This window comes from Sycon ciliatum, chromosome 8, assembly GCF_964019385.1.
Source record: "Sycon ciliatum chromosome 8, ocSycCili1.1, whole genome shotgun sequence".
In the NCBI taxonomy this organism is placed as follows: domain Eukaryota; kingdom Metazoa; phylum Porifera; class Calcarea; order Leucosolenida; family Sycettidae; genus Sycon; species Sycon ciliatum.
In genome coordinates, this window is record NC_088650.1 from 22,730,705 (window position 1) to 22,750,685 (window position 19,981).

Sequence of the window (19,981 nt, forward strand, 5' to 3'; positions counted from 1 at the left end):
AGTCTTGGGAGTCTGGGACTGGGAGTCTGTACCGTAGATCTACGATCACGAGCACTCTGGACTGTAGAGTGTAGTACATGTATCACGCTCTGTACTGTGTGGTGTACTGTGTGGTGTAGTACAGTGTACGCAACGCTTGTTCTCTGATGAGTGATCTCTCCCTGCCTTTGCCGCACAGCTAGCTAGCTATGATGTACTGGAGTGCATGCAGTGGGAGAAGTAAAAGTTACAGTTCATGCAGAGTTCTTTGTTTCAACTAATAAAGTTACTTCAGTCTCAACTACTTCTCTTTAGTTTTTTTTTGTCAGCACCTCTCTTGTTTCTACCGTCATTCTTTATTACTAGTTTCCTGAAGTGTAAGCCTTTGCCATAACTAGCTAGCAAAATTTAGTAGTCAAAGAGAGGCATTTGGCCACCTCCTCAGCTCGGCACACGTTCGCATTACTTTTATCTGTCCATGGATCACTTATATCTGAAGCTACCAACAAGTTAGGTACATACACAAGGAAATAGTTTCAGGGACTATAATTCGTTCCAGGTGGAGAAGGACTCTGGAGACATTGGTCGACGGTGGCCACGGCACAGACAGACTTGCTGCATCTAAAGCGAAAGGGAGAGTGGACCCTTGCCTGCAAGATTATAATTTATAGCCCTGGCCCGCCATGTCCTTGGAGGATCCTTACTTCGTCGTCAGAAAGTGAGTGTGCCTGTGCCCAACACTTTGAGTGGCGTTTATTGTGTCCGCTTTCCATCTGTGGTTGTGTGGTACTGTCTCCATGAGCTTGATTCTCTGCTCGCCCAAAGTACACAGTATAATGGTCAATTTGTTCGCGAAACATGTTCTGTAACATATCTTCACAATCATTGAGTGCTAGAATGATTGTTTTGTTCTGTATACTCGTTTCGTTGCCTCGGCCTGACTCAAGCGCAGTTTCCTTGATCTTCCTGTGCATCCTGTTTTCTCTCTTCGTGGCAGCCTGCTTCCCTCTTCAGCTTCTCGTAGCCGATGTGCGCGTGCCTTTGTGTCCACTTTTGTGTTTTGGACCAGTCGTGTGTATGTGTAGAGAAAGAACATTTTGGCCAGTGAAAGAACATTTCAGTACGGATTGTACTATAGTTTGAGGTGTCCATAGGGTGTAGCACATTGTAGTTTTCTACAAGACTTGTAGTAATTAACTGTTAGTTGTATTGGTCGTGACGAAATCGATCGTACTGTAGTACAGTAGAGGATTATTTCCAACAGTGTCAACTATTGCTGAAGTGTTGGCTATGGCTTTTGACTTTTGAGCCGCTTTGATTGCACGTAGCGTAGACAGACGTCCCAATATGGTTACTAGTAGTACCTCATGCACCTGCAGCGTCACTGTGTGCCTCGGGGATTTCCGAGAAACCCCTACAGGGAGCCTTCGCTAAAAATATAAATGGGCACACGCACTGCAATGCACAGCAGCAGTGTTTCCTTTCCTAAAAATAATTAATTACACCTGCTTTGTCCGTTTGGGCTTTGACAGTCAACCATTCAGTACTTCCTGAATGCTGGGTGTCGGTAAGCGACAGACTTTTTTTTCCTGTTTTGTGCTACGTTGTAGCTGTGTTGTCATTTGTACAAACTGTAGCCTAGGAAAGTGATTTCTGAAGCTTTACAAGTTTACCCGGTTTACATACCAGTAAAAAATGTACTAGTTCATGCATGTCTGCTCTCATGTCAGATGAACCTACTGTAAGTCTTCAAATTTTCGGCACATTCAATTTTCGGCCTCCCAGGGCTAAAAAAAACCCTTTCGGCAGCATCAAATTTTCGGCCTGTACTGCTGCAGCCTGTATACACTGTCACACTGAACATTGGGAAACAAGATTTCGGCCGCAACAAATTTTCGGCCAAACATGACCAGGCCGAAAATAGCCGAAAATAAATATGCGCCGAATATTTGTTGACTTAGGGTGCGTTCTTAATTCTCTAGCTTCTCGGAGAAGAAGAAAAGAGAAGTCGAAGAAACTGGTTTAATTCAAGAACGGGTCTCGAAGAGTTCAGAGATATTTTGCACATGTGAAGAAATATGAAGCGCCAAAGGCCACGAATGTAGCACTCATTGTGCGTATGCAAAAAGGGAAATGCGTACACTCATGATCAACACATGCTTTTAGCTGTAGTTCGCATGCGCTGATCCCAAACCGCGGGAATCAGGCATACCTCGGATATCCGGACCCCGAAGTTATGGCCACTTTGGTCTACCGGCCACCCTTTATCTTTTGTCACTTTTTGTGGAAATAGTGACGTCGTATGCCATATCTATGACCTTTCCCAATCAAGATGTATGTGACTCAGAGTTACGAGCAGTGCCCCTTTGGGCGAGTTACAGTGAAAATGGTACTAATCTTTTGTCACTTTTTGTGGAAATAGTGACGTCGTATGCCATATCTATGACCTTTCCCAATCAAGATGTATGTGACTCAGAGTTACGAGCAGTGCCCGCCCGGATAAACGAGGTATGAGTGTAATGGTGGGGATCAAAACGCAGCAAATTCTTTTCCGTTGTACACCAAACCGCTGGCCAAGGTGGAAGAATTTGAAAACGGAAATGTTCTACAGGATAAATTTGGATGTGTGAACAGTCGAAAAGGTGTGCTGGGCCTCCGTACCGTCGTGTTTGTATTGTTTTCGTCATGTGAAGAGTGTTGTCGTATGGAGTGTTTTCAACTATTGCTTGACTCTGATTGGTGCTTTCACGACAACGCTGCTCGCATAACAAACTTTGCAGATCCTTCTTTCCCGTGTAGACGCGCGAAATCCATGCAAACAAAGACCAACCTGGATCAGCTCGGATTGTGTACACAGAAATGCGACCCTGAAGAAGTACGGGATCGAAAACTGGCCGTGCATTGTATAAACGCAGCCAGAATGCCATTTGAAATTAACAATCTCGGGATTTTGGTGGTTAGCGATGTGAAATGTTAACGAATTCTGGCTGTCAAAATCGACATATGAATATGTACATGGTCTTTGCAGATAACAAATTCAGAATTTAAAGAATTATTTTGTTACATTTAAATGCTCAATGCTCGTTGATAAAATCGGTCTTACAATATGCTGATATTCAGTATACTACCTGACGCTTTGAATGCACATTGCTTTTACTTAGTGGATCTAAATGATGTCTGGAGATCTTCCATCAGCAGGGGCTGGTAGCTCTTGCGACTGTATTTCACCTGACCAGAGCCCAGCCAGATCTAACAGGCCTTAGGCATATCATGTGCTGGATAAGGCTAGTCAAAAAAAGTCACCAAACAAGACCGGAATATAATATATATGCTTGTGTTAGCGAATACTTGCTTTTTGTCTGGTCTGGAATCCGTGTTTGTTTGTGGGTTGTTTTGCTGTAAGTGTTAATTTTATGGTTCCCATGTGTGTGTGTATGTGCGTGCACATGGATGATTTGCTGTTTGCAGTGAAGTACAAGGTGCACTTGGCGAGTCGCAGCAGTCATATAGGCGATGGCAAGAACTCTACGCAAACAAGACCACCCAGGGAGGACAGGAGTACGAATGGTTAAAAAACAAGCTCCTGAACTCACTGAAGTCAATTGACTGGGATCTCGAGGACCTGTCTGAGACGATTAGTGTCGTGGAGTCTAATCCGGCCAAGTTTCGGCTTACGGAACAAGAAATCAATGAGCGCAAGAATTTTATCTACAGTTCCAAAGATGCGGTAAAAAAGATCAAGGACCATATTGGGAGCGCAGAAGTACGGACACAGGAGGAGACTGTGTCGCGTGACAAGCTCGTTGGTGCTGTGCAGCCGAAGACGAAGGGGAAGTATGCCAAGCTGGATAATGAACTGGAGAGCGCCAACTCGCAATTCATTGCAGACCAGCAGCAGCAACAGCAGGTCAGTTGAGCTTGTTAGCATTTTCTTGGCCGGGGTAAATTAAAATATCATTAATTTTTCAAACACATGTACCATATTTGCCGGAGTATAACGCGCACCTTACATAATAATGCGCACCCCCTTTTTTTTAAGGAACGCTTTGGCAATTCAAGTTATTGATGTGTGCATTTGTATAATGCATGTGCTACCGATGGGGTCTCATACCCATCATCCATTAGCAGTGTAGCTGGCAGTAGACACTAGAAATGCACACGTAATTATGGCTTGCGCCAGGTCAGAGTTGGCAAACTTCGCAACAGTTTGATGCATTGCACTACTTTTTGAAGTAAATGCGATTTCTTATTTGGAGCAGAATGTGTACCTGCGATTTGGGGCCTGAAATAGTGCATCTAAAGTGCACACTATACTCTGGCAAATACAGTACTTGTATGTGTATGCCCTGGGTAATATAGGTGATGGTATGTCCTCCCCTTCACCTGGATACTCACTTTTCCCCTCAGTCTAAGATAAAGTAGACTTGACTATCATTCTGAGTGTCTTTGGCCTGCTGCTGTTACTTGCCACACATCCTGAAGGATAGAGCACTTCTTTGCTCAACGGTGCATGACATTGGTACTGCAGTGGGTGTAGGGTAGTACAATGATGTAGCTGCTCTGCTATGGCACAGCAAGAGCATTCTGTGCTTTGTTCTTGATGGAGGGGCTACAACTGTTGTATGACAGTCAATAAGTGCTCAGACAGTCGGAGGATTTTGTTTTAGCCCAGCACTGAAGGGCTACTCCCTTGCAGATTCAAGCTTTTTTCATGTGTGACATACTGTAGTTCTCAAAGGGTAAGCAGCAGCTGTGTCAGTATCTACAACTTGGAGTCATGGTGTGTGACGTCGACCAGAGAGCGCGTTTGGTGGAGGTGGAATTACTTTACATACTGTAGTGGCAAGTCGAACCCCGAGCTCATGAATAAATCCTCTCTGGGGCTCTGCTGGAGTCTCCGTTAGAATAGCCGTGTATTCACAACAAGTCCATGTTTCTGTGTGCTTGTTTTCAGATGGAAGTGGCAGCACAAGATGTGCAGTTGGAAATGGTTGGCCAATCTATGAAAGTCCTGAAGAACATGGGTCAGGAAATGAACTCAGAGCTGCAAGTTCAAAACCAGTAAGTGGATATTTCTGACATATTGTTCAGTGTGAACAATCTTTGCACGAATTGCACTTCCATCTGTGCACTTTTGAACGTCAACAAGAGTTCATACCCCCCCCCCCCAGAGTGTGCAACTCCACTATGGGTGCTGCCCCGGCAGAATTTCAAACTGACGTCATGTTTATGATGCGATGCGCATTGTACACATATAATGAGACATGTCCTGGACCTGTGGTGGGCAAATCCGGCTTGATCTTGTACAAGGAAACATGTGTGATGCGCTGCCACTCCATACAACTATCGTTAATCACTCGTGCGAAGACAATTGCGTCATAAAAAAACGACGTCAACTTGAAATTCTGCCGGACAGTACGGTTTGTGGGATTTGCACACTCTTGACGTCGATCAGTGTGACAGACTCTTAATTTAATGTCTTGAACTAGCCGTAAAATTCGTAATTTGTGCACCCTCAGCATACATAGGCGTGAAGTGGGTCCACGGCTTTTCCCTCAATGGACCCAAATGTGTTGGAAAACGTGACGCATGGAATAAGTGCGTGCTTGCTGTTTTGTTCTTGTCTGTTGTTTTTTTCCTCATTTTCTTCGCGTATTTTATTTTGATTCCGTCTTGTCACATCCATCGCTACTACCATGCTCGTGCTGTTGGGTCTGTGTAGTTCATAGCTGTGTGGTGTAGACCGGGCTGAATAGTGGCGGTCACTCCTTCAGCCTTGCAAGCTGTTGAATGGTGCAATTATCCCTGCGCAAGTTGCTATGGCTTCTGCTGTAGCATCGCTATCATCGCCTCTGGTGATGGGCGTCAAATGGTAAAAAAAATGGTGTAGTTCATCCCTGAATTTCTGTGTTGGGTTTTGCCGCTTGCCCTTTCAGGATGCTGGATGAGTTTGTGGGTGAAGTTGACCAGACACAGTCTCGCTTGGACTGGACTCTTCTCCGCCTGGAGAAAGTGATGCGTCTGACCACTGATAGACGGCAGATGTGCATCATATTCGCCCTCCTTGTTATGCTCGTAGTCATTGTTCTGCTGTTCGCGTTCACTCTGTAAATATCATAATCCTTTAGAGAGTCCTTCTTGCTCACTGCTGTGTATATAGCGCTGACTGTACATATACTCTCTGATGCTCCTTCTGAGCAGCAGTCTTTACCATGATGTCCAATCTTATTTATGCTGCTCTATCCGTACAATTCTGAGTCTTTATGGTAACATTGACGCTGTAACTTGACTATTCTTCTCGTGTTTGTGAAGCTTGAGACAGTGCTGTCATTTCGTTTATGCCAGGATGACGATTGCTGCTACTTATACCGCTTACTCCCAGATGCACATACGCCCCGCTTGATCTATTTTACTGCTTTCCCAAGCCAAACGTCCCGGTGGTGGTGGCACCATGTTGAGCACTACTAATATTCAGCCATATTAATTTAGTTGACACACGCCGCTCGTGATAGGACGAGTGCGTGTATGCACTGCTTACACACTATTTGTAGTATTCTATAATTATCTTTTTAGATGACCGGTCCTACTTGATCATTGGTGTCGTCGTATGTCTCTCAAACACAGTAAAGTGCTTTTCACCAAATTCTGAAATTCTAGTTTTTTTTAGGATACATGGACCAAATTGAGTTCATAGTTGCACTATAGTCTGTTTATTTTTTTTAGTCTCATTTTTTCAATTAGACGTACTCTTGCTTGTACTTGGTGTTGATAAACAAAGGAACGTTAATGCCAGATTTACTCGTTTTGACTCTGAAATGCAATGCGATGCGTTTGTGTGATGTATGTGCATGTTGGAACTCATTTCCATTCACCTTTTCGTGCTTTTGATGATGATGACCTGGGCGAAACGCTAGTTATCTTCCTTTCCAGAGCTGAGTGTCCTGCACCACTTCCACTGTGTATGTCTGTCGCAGCATTCATCACACATAAACTGCTCAGATTTGAAATGTCTGTAGTGACATTGGGATTGTAAATTGCATGTGTAGGTAAGGGAGGCCCAAGTTGCCTGGCATGTTCTTAGATTTTCAAAACTCCGAACAAAATGTGCCTGGCAGTATATAACTTATACCGTCAACTTCGCTAATAACGACAATTCGCGAATAACGACAGAATTTTCATGCCCAGAGCAAAGTCCCATCCAACTGTAACACATAATTATAATAATTTTAATGAGACTTTGGGTATACCGACACTTCGCGAATAACGACACTTTTCTGATGCCCCGCCGAGTGTCGTTCTAAGCGAAGGTGACTGTACCGGTATAATAACTATCAGTAAGTTCAGCTTTTCAGTCACATGTACTTTTCTGAGTTGACAATTCATTTTAGTTTGCACCTGACTATAATCTTTAGTCTTTCATGGTGTCAGTCAGAACTTGAGTGGAGCAATGCCTCATTGCAGCATGTCCCCACCGCCACACTTCCACTGTCGCTGGTAATTAAAACAGTTGTGATAACACAAATGCTAGATGACCATGGAATACCGTAGAAAACGAGAGCATGCATATTGGTCACAGCTAACTTTCAGGCACGAACCAATTTTCGGACCTATAAAGCAATTTACTAGTAGTGGAGAAGTTATTTTTCTCTAGTGAATGTCATCATAGTTATAGGATGAACATGCACATGCGCATGACATGATGCTGCTTTTTGCATGCACAAACCATATCGGCAGTATGTTTATTCACCTCTATTGGGCTATTTTTAAAGCTTGACTTCAACAGACAGAGTCAAAAGGATGAAGGGGTGTTTAATAATTATTCCAAGCATGTGCGTGATACCGGTAGTACAGTCAGATCTCGCTTGTCCGGTCCTCTTTTATCCGGATCCCTCACCATCCGGAAGAAAGTCGTTGGTTACCGATTTACAGCATATGCCATGCATACATACAGTATGTGTGTTTGATTATCCGGTTCCCTCGCCTATCCGGATACTGTATTTTTTGTGGAAAACGGATGTGAATATCAGAGTCCGCAGTTACAGTAGTTTGTTATGTACTCTTGATATAACATTATTACCGCATTTATGTGTATATAATTGTACATGTATAGTTGTAGTTGCCGTATATGCACTGGGCATACATGATAATTATAATACTACATGCAAGAGTAAAGAAGCTCCTGGGAACTTATAATAACACTCCTGGTATCGGCAAATATAACAATGTTATATATTATGGAACGTACACATGCATGGAGAACAAATCTTCCAGGATCGATCGAGCCAACCCTAGAATTCAAAGGCATCGGCCAGTCCAGGTACACGTCTTCTATGCACCAACTCAACTGAAACAATAGGACAGGTTTTAACAGTATGATTAAGCGTGCAGTTTACGAATGACTTTCACTGTAGTTATCAATCCAGGACTCATGCGGTACTCAAATCACGAAAATAATAGTTAGCATATGTACAGCTCTAGCACTGAAGAAAACTCGAGGAGAGTTGCAATACAAGGCAGCAGATGCAAGCCAGCTGAAAACACTTTCAAAACAGGACAATGTAAACAAACAGAACCTCTACATGATTGGCGAAGACTGCATGTCAAGCCTTGCCCGTCAGGCAAAGCAAGATGACAAACAGTAGCTGTTACTATAAATAGGAAAATGGATTCAATTGAAGGAAAATAAGGAGCGGTAAAGAGAATAGTGGCATATATATACAAATACAACGCTAGCGCAACAGCACTTGTATTCCACGAACGAAGGGGGAGGGGGAACGTGGCTTAGCCTGAAGTGTTCAGTAAATGTCCGCAGATGAGTCACCTTCTACTGCCACTGCAAATCGATTAGTCGGCAAAATACCAAGACATTTCTGAACAACATCAACGGTGATTCGTGTAGCCCCAATTTCAAGACAAAATTTAATCATTTTTTAGAAATTCTTGAGATATTCCTCAGCACAGATACGAGCCCTGGCGTTCACTGTCAGCTTCATCTCACTGATCTCCTTGTCAATGTCCTCCATAAACTGAATGACGAAATCCACCAACTTGTGCTTGTACATCTGCTCGGTGTGGAAGTTGGTGATCAAAAAGCTAATATCATATCCCTCCACAGGCTTTCTTCTGAGAATGAAGAAATTGTCGGCTCGCATCATCATGAAACGCATGAACTTGTGGCATAAGATCTTCTCGATCTCATCAGCCTGCTTGATAGAAATGCTAACACGCATGGAGTTGACAGATCCCTCAACCAGAACCTTCTCCTTCTCATTACGGCTCACAATTACAGGTGTCAACAGAAGTTCTTTACTGCTGCGTACCTCCACTTCGGGTTTGTTGTGTCTTTCTACAATCTGCGATGAGAAATTTTCTAAGCACATCGTAGCCGTGAGCGTCGCACGGACAGCATTCAGGTAAGGCTTTAGCGTGGCTGACATACTGCTAAAAGAAGGAAGAACTTCTTGCACAAAATCAAGGTATTCTCAACGACTACGTCCACCCTGTTGCGTTTTCTCACAAAGCACTACATCAAGGAGATCAAGGCAAGATCAACGCGAAGGCAGCTCTAGCCTCTACTACAACAAACACTGCCGCTCTAGCTAGCTCTGCACTGCAGAGTACTGCAGACGCGAAGCGACATCACGTGACATGCACAGACTCAGTCTGTGCAGTGTGCACTAAATGTGACTAATACTCGTGCTCAGTAGCGCTAGCATTGCGTGATTAGCTAGCACGTCACCTCATGTGACGTCATGACTGTGACAGTGTACGTGTACGAGCGAACGCTCGAGCGCGAGCGCTGGCCACGCCAGTGATCGTGAATGCGCGGCCGCACGGTACGGAAGGTATAAATGCAGCTTCTTTTCTTCAGTTGGGTCAGTTGTGAGAGTACTCCTTTGGGTGTGCTTTAGATATCGCCTTTCTTTGTTTTTATCAACAATCACCCTGCACGTGTATTAGATTGAAAGTTCTCTAGGTAGCTCCAGTTGAAATAAAGCTGATAAAAATTCAGCCTGCTGATTTCGTAGCTTACTGACTCCGGTTGGTGAGCTGGCTCAGCCTCAGGACCTTCAAGCGGCAAACACAACTTTTCACGAACATCCTGCTCTATTATTCAACGATTCATTGTATTGAAATGGCTGCTCAAGCGAGGCAAGTTTGCTACGAATGAATGTAGGAGAATCATGGCAGTTTTGAAAATGTCCAGTATTTACTGTGCGTGCTTTTTGCTCGTGCAGAAGCTCGGCTTCAGGTGGTTCTCGAGGTCTTGTTCAAATCAAATGTCCAAACCACCCGAACGCTGATCTAATTGAAGACTACCGTGCTGGCGATGTGGTGTGCAGGGAATGTGGACTAGTGGTTGGAGACAGGTAACTTCCACTTCTTACAGGCAAATAATAACCATCAAACGTGTAATTTTGTTGTAGCACTATCGCTAAAATGCTATCTGCACTTTTGGAACTGGTTGCTTTTTTTGCTTAGAATGAAACAAAGTAATGATGAACCTATCATCAAGACAAGAGTCCATAAACAAGAGTATGCAACTGTGATCTCTTTTCTATGGGCCAGATGCGCGGCGCGCTGCCTTCATTACATCATTCAGCTGCAGTCCGTGCACTGCGGAAAATCAAACACCGCACTTTCCCTCTGGTTTGAAATGAACTTTCGTACGGAACTGGAGTTCACGCGCCAGAATTTAGAGATCGCGTAGGTACTGGAATGAATCGAGCAAAAACGGATGGGCTCGTACGAGAAATTGTGAGTTTGAATGCATGCTTTCAGAGCGTGATGAAGGCAAGTTACGCAATGAAGGCAGCGCACCGCGCACTGACCCATCACCACAGTTGCATACTCTTGTTTATGCACTCTTGCTATCATGCCTCCCTCAATCTTATGAATAACATATCATGCCAGGATTAATCTGCGGAAAATCAAAATCCTGTGCGCCTTGACACTAAGTGCAGTCAACTACAGTAAATCTGTGTATCGCCTATTAAGTTGGCAGATTATAATTATATTATCACTTCTAGTGATGCCAGTTTCAACTTCATTCTCCTGAACCCCAAAGGAGGACGAAATGTTACGAGTTATGAACTGTCCACCAACGTAACCAGATCTTAAACAGTCAGCGAGTGCGACAAAATGGCACAAAACTGACAAGGAGTACTCTCGCACTCGCTGACTGTATAAGATCTGGTTACGTTGTTGGACAATTAGTCATAGCTCGTAACATTTGTCCTCCTTTTTTCATCATAATTTATTTGGCTCACAATCCGAGTTACACAATGATGCAGTGTGTACAAACACGTCAGATGAAATGGGTGGCGCACATGACCTGCAAATAACCAAAAAGTCCCTTTAAAGCGCCTAGTTCTTCCAGAAAATTTGTACGGATGACATCACAATGACATTGTGCATGTGGTGTATACGACCGTTTTCGACTGTAGCAATTATGACATCAGTCCGTGACATGGGGAAGTCTAGCGGGCTCCAGATACACTTCAACCACTGACTTTCTAGCTTTGTGCTACACAATTCTTATTTCACACCAAATCCATATAGCAAGAAGCTTCATGTTTCTTTAGAACCACAGGAAAGCTCGAACGATCGGCTACACCAGGCTATTGCTGCAATCATCAACATTCAAACTTTACATGTGAACATGTGACTTTAGAGCCTACCCTAGATTGTCGGCAAGGCGCAATAGATAGCAGAAAGTGCCATCTAATTGGATGTGGACATTGTGTAGGCTGTCCCCTTGGAAAAAACGCGATTTCACGGCCGCGGCAAATTTCGCAGAAGTTGCCATCATCCGCGGAAATCACGGAATCCACACTTTTGCCCGCGGAATCTGAATTTTTTAGGGTAAATTACTAAAATTACTACTCAGAAAGCAGCAGAAAACTACTTTGCGACTGTTTGAGCACATTTCTCTTGCCAGTGCAGGTCTCTCCAAGATTCTTCGCTCTTATTCAGTTTGTGACTGCAAAGGATAGTATGAAAAGTGCTCCTTCATGCGACTAATTGTCATATCCTCTACGAGGAGGGTGAAAAACTTGCAGAAAGTGCCGCAGATTTTTGATTTTACCGCAGAAAATGCCGCAGAAAACCCCCCTTTTCCCCGCGGAATTTGCCGCGGAATTTTGAATTCTTCGCCGCGTTTTTCCAAAGGGATAGTGTAGGTTAATACTAGGGCTCAAACGGTTAGTCCGATTAACCGGTTGCAGACCGGTTACGAAGAATTAACGGTTAACCGATAAAGATAACGGTTACGCAGTAACTTTTCAGTCAATTTTTCAAGTACCAGGTCGTTGCAACGTATGCACTTTCGCAGGCTGTCGCACGCGTACGCAATTTCTGGGCTGTAAACTCGGTCGTATCTGGTCTCTTGGTGTGAGAGTATGTATGAATGAGCATGCAAGCGAATGTACATGTGTGCGTTGTACTGAATGGGGTACATTTTTTTGAATGAGTATAGTCAAATATACGGTTAAAAAAGAGTCCCTAGGATTGCCATGGCTTATAGGTTATAACCGTTAAACCGACCGTTAGCTTAGCAGTTAACCGTTAGGGATAAAACCGTGACCGTTTGAGCCCTAGTTAATACCCACCAGCCCCGAGCTTCAATGCGACTACACGGGCACGAAATCCCACAGGGTCTCTTGGGGTGGAACATTTCCTGCTGGGAAATTGGAGCCGCCTCGTGTTTGGAAGGTCAATGCTTCTGTATCATAGGAAGAATGGCATGACTCCAGTTTATTGTTTGCAGCACGCCCGTTTACAGTTTGTTTATTTTATTGTCTTTTTCTATCTAATACATTGAGTTTTCATTCTCTTTGGATCAGGGTTGTGGATGTAGGATCAGAATGGAGAACCTTTTCCAATGAGAAGGCTCAGGGTGATCCGTCTCGTGTTGGTGCTGCCGAGGTGAGGTCCCGTCACTCAATCTCTCTCTCTCTCTCTCTCTCTCTCCCTCTCGTATCTCTCTCGTCTCTCTCTCTCTCGTCTCTCTCTCTCTCTCTCTCTCTCTCTCTCTCTCGTATCTCTCTCGTCTCTCTCTCTCTCTCTCTCTCTCGTATCTCGTCTCTCTCTCTCTCTCTCTCCCTCTCTCTCTCGTATCTCTCTCTCGTATCTCTCTTTTTCTCGTCTCTTCTCTTGGTAGGATCACACATTGCTTTGATGGAAATGCAAGAACAATATAGTTTGCCGTGTGGACTCTACCCAAACGTGACTATGTGCATGAGCATTATGTTCTCTCCCAAGTGATTGTGAATTTGTCATTATTGCTGCCGGATGAGCAATGGTCTGTCGTAAAACTTTCTTTTGCTCTTCTTCAGTTAAGATGGTTAGCCACATACATCCTGTGAAGTATTTGTTCTTAGCTGTGCGTGTGTTTTCTCATGCTTGCATTTCTTTCAGAACCCACTGCTGGATGGCCATGATTTGTCTACATCGATTGGTACCATTCGTGGAGATGATACTTTGCGTAGGCTGCAGAACAGAAATGTACGTACTAGCCCTTTGATGGCGAATGTTTTCAATGAATGGAACGTATGCATCCATTTCCCGCCGTTAGGTTTTGCGGGGCAAGTCCACTACAACCGTACACACTGTAATACCAACTCTGCATAAAAAGGTCATGAACTTTGTATGGTCATACTCATAAATGTACTAGAACGGGGTGTACCTGCCAAAAAGGAAGCAACTTGCCCTGCGAAAAGGTGACGACCATCTTCGATGCATACCTCCTATTGAAGGCCAACTCTACATCTTTACTGTTCCTGCCGGTTGCTGCTCCTGTTGTTTGCTGTTGGAGAGCGGTTTGATAATGGATTCCTTTCATATCCACTTTCTGGACCATTATCGTCCCTTCTGACTGTTCCCTTCTGACTGTTCCAAGGTTGGCTTGTCGGCATGAATGATTTGCTGTGCCCGGCATTACACGCAGGCTTACCATAACTAACAGACTTAGGTTTGTAGGTATTGTGTTGTGCTGTGACAATGCAGTGTTCTTATGATCTGTGCATGGGCTCGTGTGTGTTGATTTGCTCTGCTTTAATTGAGCGTGTCTCTTTCCTCTGACTATCTGCAGCCGTCCGGTCCAGACCGTGCCCTCATGTCTGCATTTAGGGAGATCTCGAACATGGCGGAGCGTCTCAACCTGCCACATTCGATCATGGTGCGTTTATGCCAGGGATGGCGACAGCCCTAACTTGATACCATGCTTTACCTTTTAGTGGTCTTGTAAAGGAAGATCCTTGCATATCGAGCAATTCCTGGATATGATTTGCCTGCCTGTGCACACAAAGGAAGTCCTGTAGCATGGCCTTGCTCTTTTTGCCGAATCTGCGTATTTTCCCTGATCTTGTGCTCTTGCGTTTGTTGTTGTGCTGTAGGACCGGTGCAATGTCCTGTTCAAGCAGGTACATCAAGAGAAGCACTTGAGAGGGCGGACAAACGATGCCATTGCCTCTGCGTGCCTCTTCATTGCATGTCGGCAGGACAACTGTCCACGGACATTCAAGGGTAGGTACTGATTGATGATTCACTCCACGCGATACACCGAAGACCAAAGACAATCAATGTGGCTGTACTGCTACCCCCTTGTTTATATTCAAAGCTCTCCACTGGTAATATCGCTCTGCCTAGAATGAGGAAACTGACCCGAAAAAAAGGGAGAGTGTGTAGGGTTTTTTTCCGAACATTCTGTGCCCCACCCCTGGATCCATCAGTGAATTATGGTACTCAAGATTAGCAACATGATGAGGAGCCATACATGTATCTTATGTTCTTCTTCTGCTGTGCCCGCTCTCGCTGTCTTTGTGTACAGAAATTTGCGCTGTGTCTAAAGTGTCGAAGAAAGAAATTGGCCGATGCTTCAAGCTCATTCTGAGAGCGCTGGAGACTACTGTTGACCCTGCAGGCGCTGGAGACTTCATGGTAATGAATTATTTAGCATATTAAAAGTTGCACTATAACAGCTCTGCATATACATATTCTGTATTCCTGTATGGCTTGTATCTGCACTGCAAGTTCCACCTGCAAGCCATGGGTTAAGGAGGGTTTTGCTGGGTATAACTCCACACGCTCATGCTATTTGATAATTGCTTTTCATCCTTGAGGCTAGTATTAAAGAGAGAAATGTTCTTCAATGCCTGCATTGGTATCGCAGATGAGAGAAGTTTGCTCGAACACTGTGTTTCAGTCTGTTGCTCGTCTGTGTCTTTTTTGTACACTCGTCTGTAGGCTCGTTTCTGCAGCAACTTGGGTCTACCTCTGAAGATCCAGCGGGCTGCCAGTCACATTGCCACTGAGGCCAATCGCCTAGACCTTTGCCCTGGGTAAGTGGGCCAGGATCAGTACTCTAAAACCTGTGTGTTAGGTGCCCACTGTAATACCTCTGTACACCCCTCAGCTATGATTCGGCATATCCTGGGACTTTTCACTCAATATTTCCTCTGCCTCGGGATCCGTTGTATATGCATACGACAAGCTGTGGGCTGTTGTGCGGTACTTTTTTTGCCAATACAGGAAGGTCTATACATCTGTAGCAGCAGCTGCTATCTACATGGCATCACAAGCCTCGGAGACGAAGAAAACACAAAAAGGTAAGGTTTGCTAGCAGCGAGCGGTGTATTACTCCATTGTTTTGCTTTGCATGCTTGGGTGGGTAGCTTGCACAGCATGCACTGGTGTTTCATAGCTTGCACAGTAGGCACAGGTGTTTCGTAGCTGTCCTTTTGAAAGTGTGTGCTAGGACAGTGAAATTCACCCCTTGAATACAATACCACTATGCTGTGCTGCACAGCTTTTGCATTGCACTGTCCTGCGCTAAAATCCTCGTCTTTTCACACGTCCCCGTAAAATAAGTCTTGACAAAATTCACCGCAACGCTCTCGGAAATCTACCGTTTCGGCACTGAAAGCTGCTGTGCATGCGCAGTAATGTCCACAAGCGCCCATGTCACAAAAAACGCCCATCCCCGGCTGGTCCGTACGATTTTCGCAAGGCGGGTGTTTTATTTGTCCTTCTGACAGAAAAAAGGTTGAATTCTTACGAGAACAACTGTACCGCCTTTGTCTTACCAGGCGGCCCTTGCACAAGTGATTGCCATTATCCTGCATCAAAGAATACATCACCTCCCACCGCTTTAGGAGCTGCATCTGCACCTTGATCCTTGAAGGGTGGTGGCGTTCCTACGGATGCGGGAAGCCCGGCTTCCAGCCGAGTCTCACGCGAACCGTGAATTTTTTTTAAAGGAAAACATACAGTTGAGATTTCTTTTCATTTGATAAAATGAGTCTTCTTTGTATCAGTTCCTTTGCCATGTCAAAGTGCCATAGAATTTACGTGGAATTTGAATGCAGTGCTGTCTGGACGCAGCAGCGATTTACCCAAAATAGAATGGTTCTTGCGGAGCATCAGCGACTTACCCGGTGGCAGTCGCCAGGGGAACAGGGAGAATAACGTCACAGCGAGGACGAAAAGAGCGTGGACAGAAGCGATAGTCATTGCTTGCTTGTTGAAAACTCTGAAGTACTTTGTCATTGCGTGGTTGAGAAGTGATGGCTTGAGCCTTCATCCGAAATGTATTTTGTTCCTTGTGTACTGACTGTGTAGCTAGTGCCAGACGTGTGTGTGTGTGTGTGTGTTCCCGTACATTTTGTTCCTAGTTCGTATTATTACCTGCAATCAGCTTATCATTCTGTGTGCGTGTGTGTCCCCTGCAGAGGTTGGTGATGTTGTTGGTGTAGCTGATGTCACCATCCGTGCAGCTTACAGGAGCATGTATCCGCGGAGAGTCGAGCTCTTTCCACAGGGAGTGGAATTCACGACTGCTCCGCAGAACTTGCCACCCATTTAAACCCACACCGTACTCTCTACAGGCTGTGCAAACACTGTACTAGGTACGCCGAGGCCTAAGAATACCCTCAAATTAAAAAAATTAAAAAAACCGTGCATTGTATTTATTACTACAGATTTGTTGTGCGATCTGCTGATCTACCTGTCTGTGAACTCCTCCTGTCTCACGTTTTTATACCATTATGTTCCTATCAAACAAACATCATTCTGACGAAGAAGAAAAAAATCATAATTATCACACATCCCGTCCGTGCAATTCTGCAGGTCTATGACATTCATTCAAAGGGCGTTGGCCCAAGTCTAGCATCTCTCATAATAAAAAAGTGTAGGCGCCTGTTTGCCACCAGTGCGAAACCATACTAAGTTATTTCCCTTCGTGAAGCATGTTGTTGTCTTGTCAAGGTGTTTCTTCGTTTATTTTTTTATGTTTTTTTACTGTCTTATCAAGCTAGTTCCTTGTGGACTTTCACATTTTTAAAGAAATTACATAGCATTGTTTTCTCAAGCCAACACCCAAACTGCTTTTCTCAGAAAGGCAAAGGCAGTGATTGCCTCTTCTCTTGGGTTTAGCTTGCTTTACATTGCGTGTTGCTTTCAATCCTATTTTAACCTTTTTTTTGTTTTCTTGAACTCTAACCCTTGCTATTGTTGGGGCAAGTAGGTGTCCCTATGCTTTATGTATTCCGTTCTTCTTGCGTGGTGTGGCAATACTTGGACCAAAACATACCAAAATATATATTTGTGTGGTGTCTGTTGGTTGTGTTTCTATCAATAATAACTATTTTGTGATGTAATTGGTGAGTGCTGTGGTTGCCCTGTGCTACTCATGCATGTGAAGGTGGAGTTTATGTGTACGTGCATCTCAGGAAAACGTCTGAGGTTTATTGCAGCAGAATCCAAGCTTATTTCCTCAGCGGGACATGGTACTGCACACATGTGGGTGCTACAGATGTCAGATGCTTGTGCACAACTTACTTGCCACAAGGCAATGCCAGATCTGCTTGTAAAGTCATGCAGTACAATTCACAACTGACATACTTGTTGGTACCCGATAGTTTTCGGTTAGCGTAAATCAGTCATGTTTGGATTTACACAATCCCATGCAGACCTAGAAATGAGGCTAGAATACCTGCTCTAAATGTATGTATGTCCCGCGTCTTCATCCATTTCCTGCATCGGCTCTATCAAAAGTGCGTCTTGGTAATCCTGGTAATGAGGCTAACCCACATGTACATGTGCATGTACCATGAGGTTCCAGACGCACAAATTTGCACATGACGGCGTGATCTTGCACAACGCTTTCGGGCAAATACATGTTGCACAACCAAAAGGGCTATAGCGCTAAAGATATAATTAACTGCCTGCAAAAAGTCCAGGCTGTGTAAAATAATTGGAAGTCATAATGCCATTAATGGGTAGGGTCTGGCTAAATATTAGAATCAGGCAAAACAAGGAGTTAGTTATGGCTTACATTAAAAAAATTGAAAATCGCGTCCACTAAGTCGGTGAATAGTAGGTAGGCTCTGCCAAAGTCAATCTGCTGTATGATAATCTGCGGTGCTCAGCACCCACAATGGCCACATGCATACACACACGTCAGTTTTAGAAATTCTTGAGGTACTCTTCAGCACAGATACGAGCCCTGGCGTTCACTGTCAGCTTCATCTCACTGATCTCCTTGTCAATGTCCTCCATGAACTGAATGACGAAATCCACCAACTTGTGCTTGTACATCTGCTCGGTGTGGAAGTTGGTGATCAAAAAGCTAATATCATATCCCTCCACAGGCTTTCTTCTGAGAATGAAGAAATTGTCGGCTCGCATCATCATGAAACGCATGAACTTGTGGCACAAGATCTTCTCGATCTCATCAGCCTGCTTGATAGCAATGCTAACACGCATGGAGTTGACAGATCCCTCAACCAGAACCTTCTCCTTCTCATTACGGCTCACAATAACTGGGGTCAACAGAAGTTCTTTGCTGCTACGAACCTCCACTTCGGGTTTGTTGTGTCTCTCCACGATTTGGGATGAGAAATTTTCTAAGCACATCGTAGCCGTGAGTGTGGCACGGACAGCATTAAGGTATGGCTTCAGTGTGGCCGACATCCTGGCGTGCTTTCAAAAGAAGACGGCTCTAGTCTTCTAGCCTGCTACAAACAGGATTTCAACGCCCATTTACAAAATCAAAAACTGCAGTATCTCATGCAGTGCATGTGCCTTTCATTTCTGGCAAGCAAGGCACTGCACTATGCGCACATGTACATGCATGCACTGTACGAGTACTGAGAAGGCCAAGGACATCGATTATATCGACAGTCGCTCACTTGCACTCTCGATCTCGTAGATCTACGTAGTAAAAAACTTAAAGGGGAAGTATACCCTAAAATCAAATTTTCACCAGTTGTAGTCTTCGGGGTGCTGAGTCGAATGGTCTTGGTCCGAGGAAGCTGAGACGCTCCCTTCCTACTTGAATCCCAATCGAACTCGCGCACTTCCACCGAAACTGGGTGACTGCGCCCTACTAGATGGGGATTTGTATGCAAAATGTCACTAAAAGCGCCATTTCGTTCTTATAAAAGCACGGATGACCGCGATTGGCCCATATGTTGTAGTCTTTTGGACGCTGAGTCGACTGGTTTTGGTCCGAAAAGGCTGCGATGCAGCGTTCCTCCTTTATTCCCAATCGAACATGGTTGAAGAAGCGGTCACGTGCTCCTGGGTGCCCAAATCACCTGGTCACCGCGCCAGCAGGCGACAACTTTCACACCAAGGTTCAACTCGAGTAACAGGACTGCAACCAAAAAAGGTCAAACAGGCTAGTAAGTTGTACCCTGCAGGCACGGTGACCAGGTGACTGGTGTACGCAGAAGCACGTGACCGCTTGTTCAACCATGTTCGATTGGGAATAAAGGAGGAACGCTGCATCGCAGCCTTTTCGGACCAAAACCAGTCGACTCAGCGTCCAAAAGACTACAACATATGGGCCAATCGCGGTCATCCGTGCTTTTATAAGAACGAAATGACGCTTTTAGTGACATTTTGCATACAAATCCCCATCTAGTAGGGCGCAGTCACCCAGTTTCGGTGGAAGTGCGCGAGTTCGATTGGGATTCAAGTAGGAAGGGAGCGTCTCAGC

The 19,981-nt window shown here is 44.6% G+C and overlaps 4 protein-coding genes across 4 annotated transcripts; 2 read left to right on the forward strand and 2 right to left on the reverse strand.

The window, feature by feature from the left end:
* The first annotated feature begins 110 nt into the window (after window positions 1-110).
* Window positions 111-6,773, forward strand: LOC135822366 (syntaxin-6-like). Its single transcript, XM_065335114.1, has 4 exons — window positions 111-697; window positions 3,448-3,886; window positions 4,934-5,040; window positions 5,916-6,773. The coding sequence occupies exons 1-4, from the start codon at window positions 663-665 to the stop codon at window positions 6,088-6,090; spliced, it is 756 nt and encodes a 251-aa protein (XP_065191186.1). The 5' UTR covers window positions 111-662; the 3' UTR covers window positions 6,091-6,773.
* A 1,564-nt stretch (window positions 6,774-8,337) lies between these two features.
* Window positions 8,338-9,545, reverse strand: LOC135822367 (actin-related protein 2/3 complex subunit 4-like). Its single transcript, XM_065335116.1, has one exon. The coding sequence runs from the start codon at window positions 9,414-9,416 to the stop codon at window positions 8,910-8,912; it is 507 nt and encodes a 168-aa protein (XP_065191188.1). The 5' UTR covers window positions 9,417-9,545; the 3' UTR covers window positions 8,338-8,909.
* A 318-nt stretch (window positions 9,546-9,863) lies between these two features.
* On the forward strand, window positions 9,864-17,636 carry LOC135822368 (transcription initiation factor IIB-like). The gene is made up of 10 exons (XM_065335117.1): window positions 9,864-10,131; window positions 10,218-10,349; window positions 12,825-12,906; window positions 13,399-13,485; window positions 14,072-14,158; window positions 14,376-14,505; window positions 14,810-14,919; window positions 15,226-15,320; window positions 15,511-15,587; window positions 16,710-17,636. Exons 1-10 carry the CDS (start codon window positions 10,115-10,117, stop codon window positions 16,841-16,843), a joined length of 951 nt encoding a protein of 316 aa, XP_065191189.1. The 5' UTR covers window positions 9,864-10,114; the 3' UTR covers window positions 16,844-17,636.
* Window positions 17,637-18,125: 489 nt separating this feature from the next.
* LOC135822369 (actin-related protein 2/3 complex subunit 4) lies at window positions 18,126-19,068 on the reverse strand. Its single transcript, XM_065335118.1, has one exon. It carries the CDS (start codon window positions 18,949-18,951, stop codon window positions 18,445-18,447), a length of 507 nt encoding a protein of 168 aa, XP_065191190.1. The 5' UTR covers window positions 18,952-19,068; the 3' UTR covers window positions 18,126-18,444.
* Between the last annotated feature and the right edge of the window lie 913 nt (window positions 19,069-19,981).

Excerpts from the sequence above, each read along its gene's own strand:
- LOC135822369 (XM_065335118.1), bottom strand. The coding sequence starts at position 18,951 with ATGTCGGCCACACTGAAGCCATACCTTAATGCTGTCCGTGCCACACTC.
- LOC135822368 (XM_065335117.1), top strand. Across the intron at positions 12,907-13,398 it reads CTCGTGTTGGTGCTGCCGAG|AACCCACTGCTGGATGGCCA; the intron begins GTGAGGTCCCGT and ends CATTTCTTTCAG. Across the intron at positions 14,159-14,375 it reads ACCTGCCACATTCGATCATG|GACCGGTGCAATGTCCTGTT; the intron begins GTGCGTTTATGC and ends GTTGTGCTGTAG.
- LOC135822367 (XM_065335116.1), bottom strand. The coding sequence starts at position 9,416 with ATGTCAGCCACGCTAAAGCCTTACCTGAATGCTGTCCGTGCGACGCTC.
- LOC135822366 (XM_065335114.1), top strand. The coding sequence starts at position 663 with ATGTCCTTGGAGGATCCTTACTTCGTCGTCAGAAA. Across the intron at positions 698-3,447 it reads CCTTACTTCGTCGTCAGAAA|TGAAGTACAAGGTGCACTTG; the intron begins GTGAGTGTGCCT and ends TGCTGTTTGCAG. Across the intron at positions 5,041-5,915 it reads GAGCTGCAAGTTCAAAACCA|GATGCTGGATGAGTTTGTGG; the intron begins GTAAGTGGATAT and ends TTGCCCTTTCAG.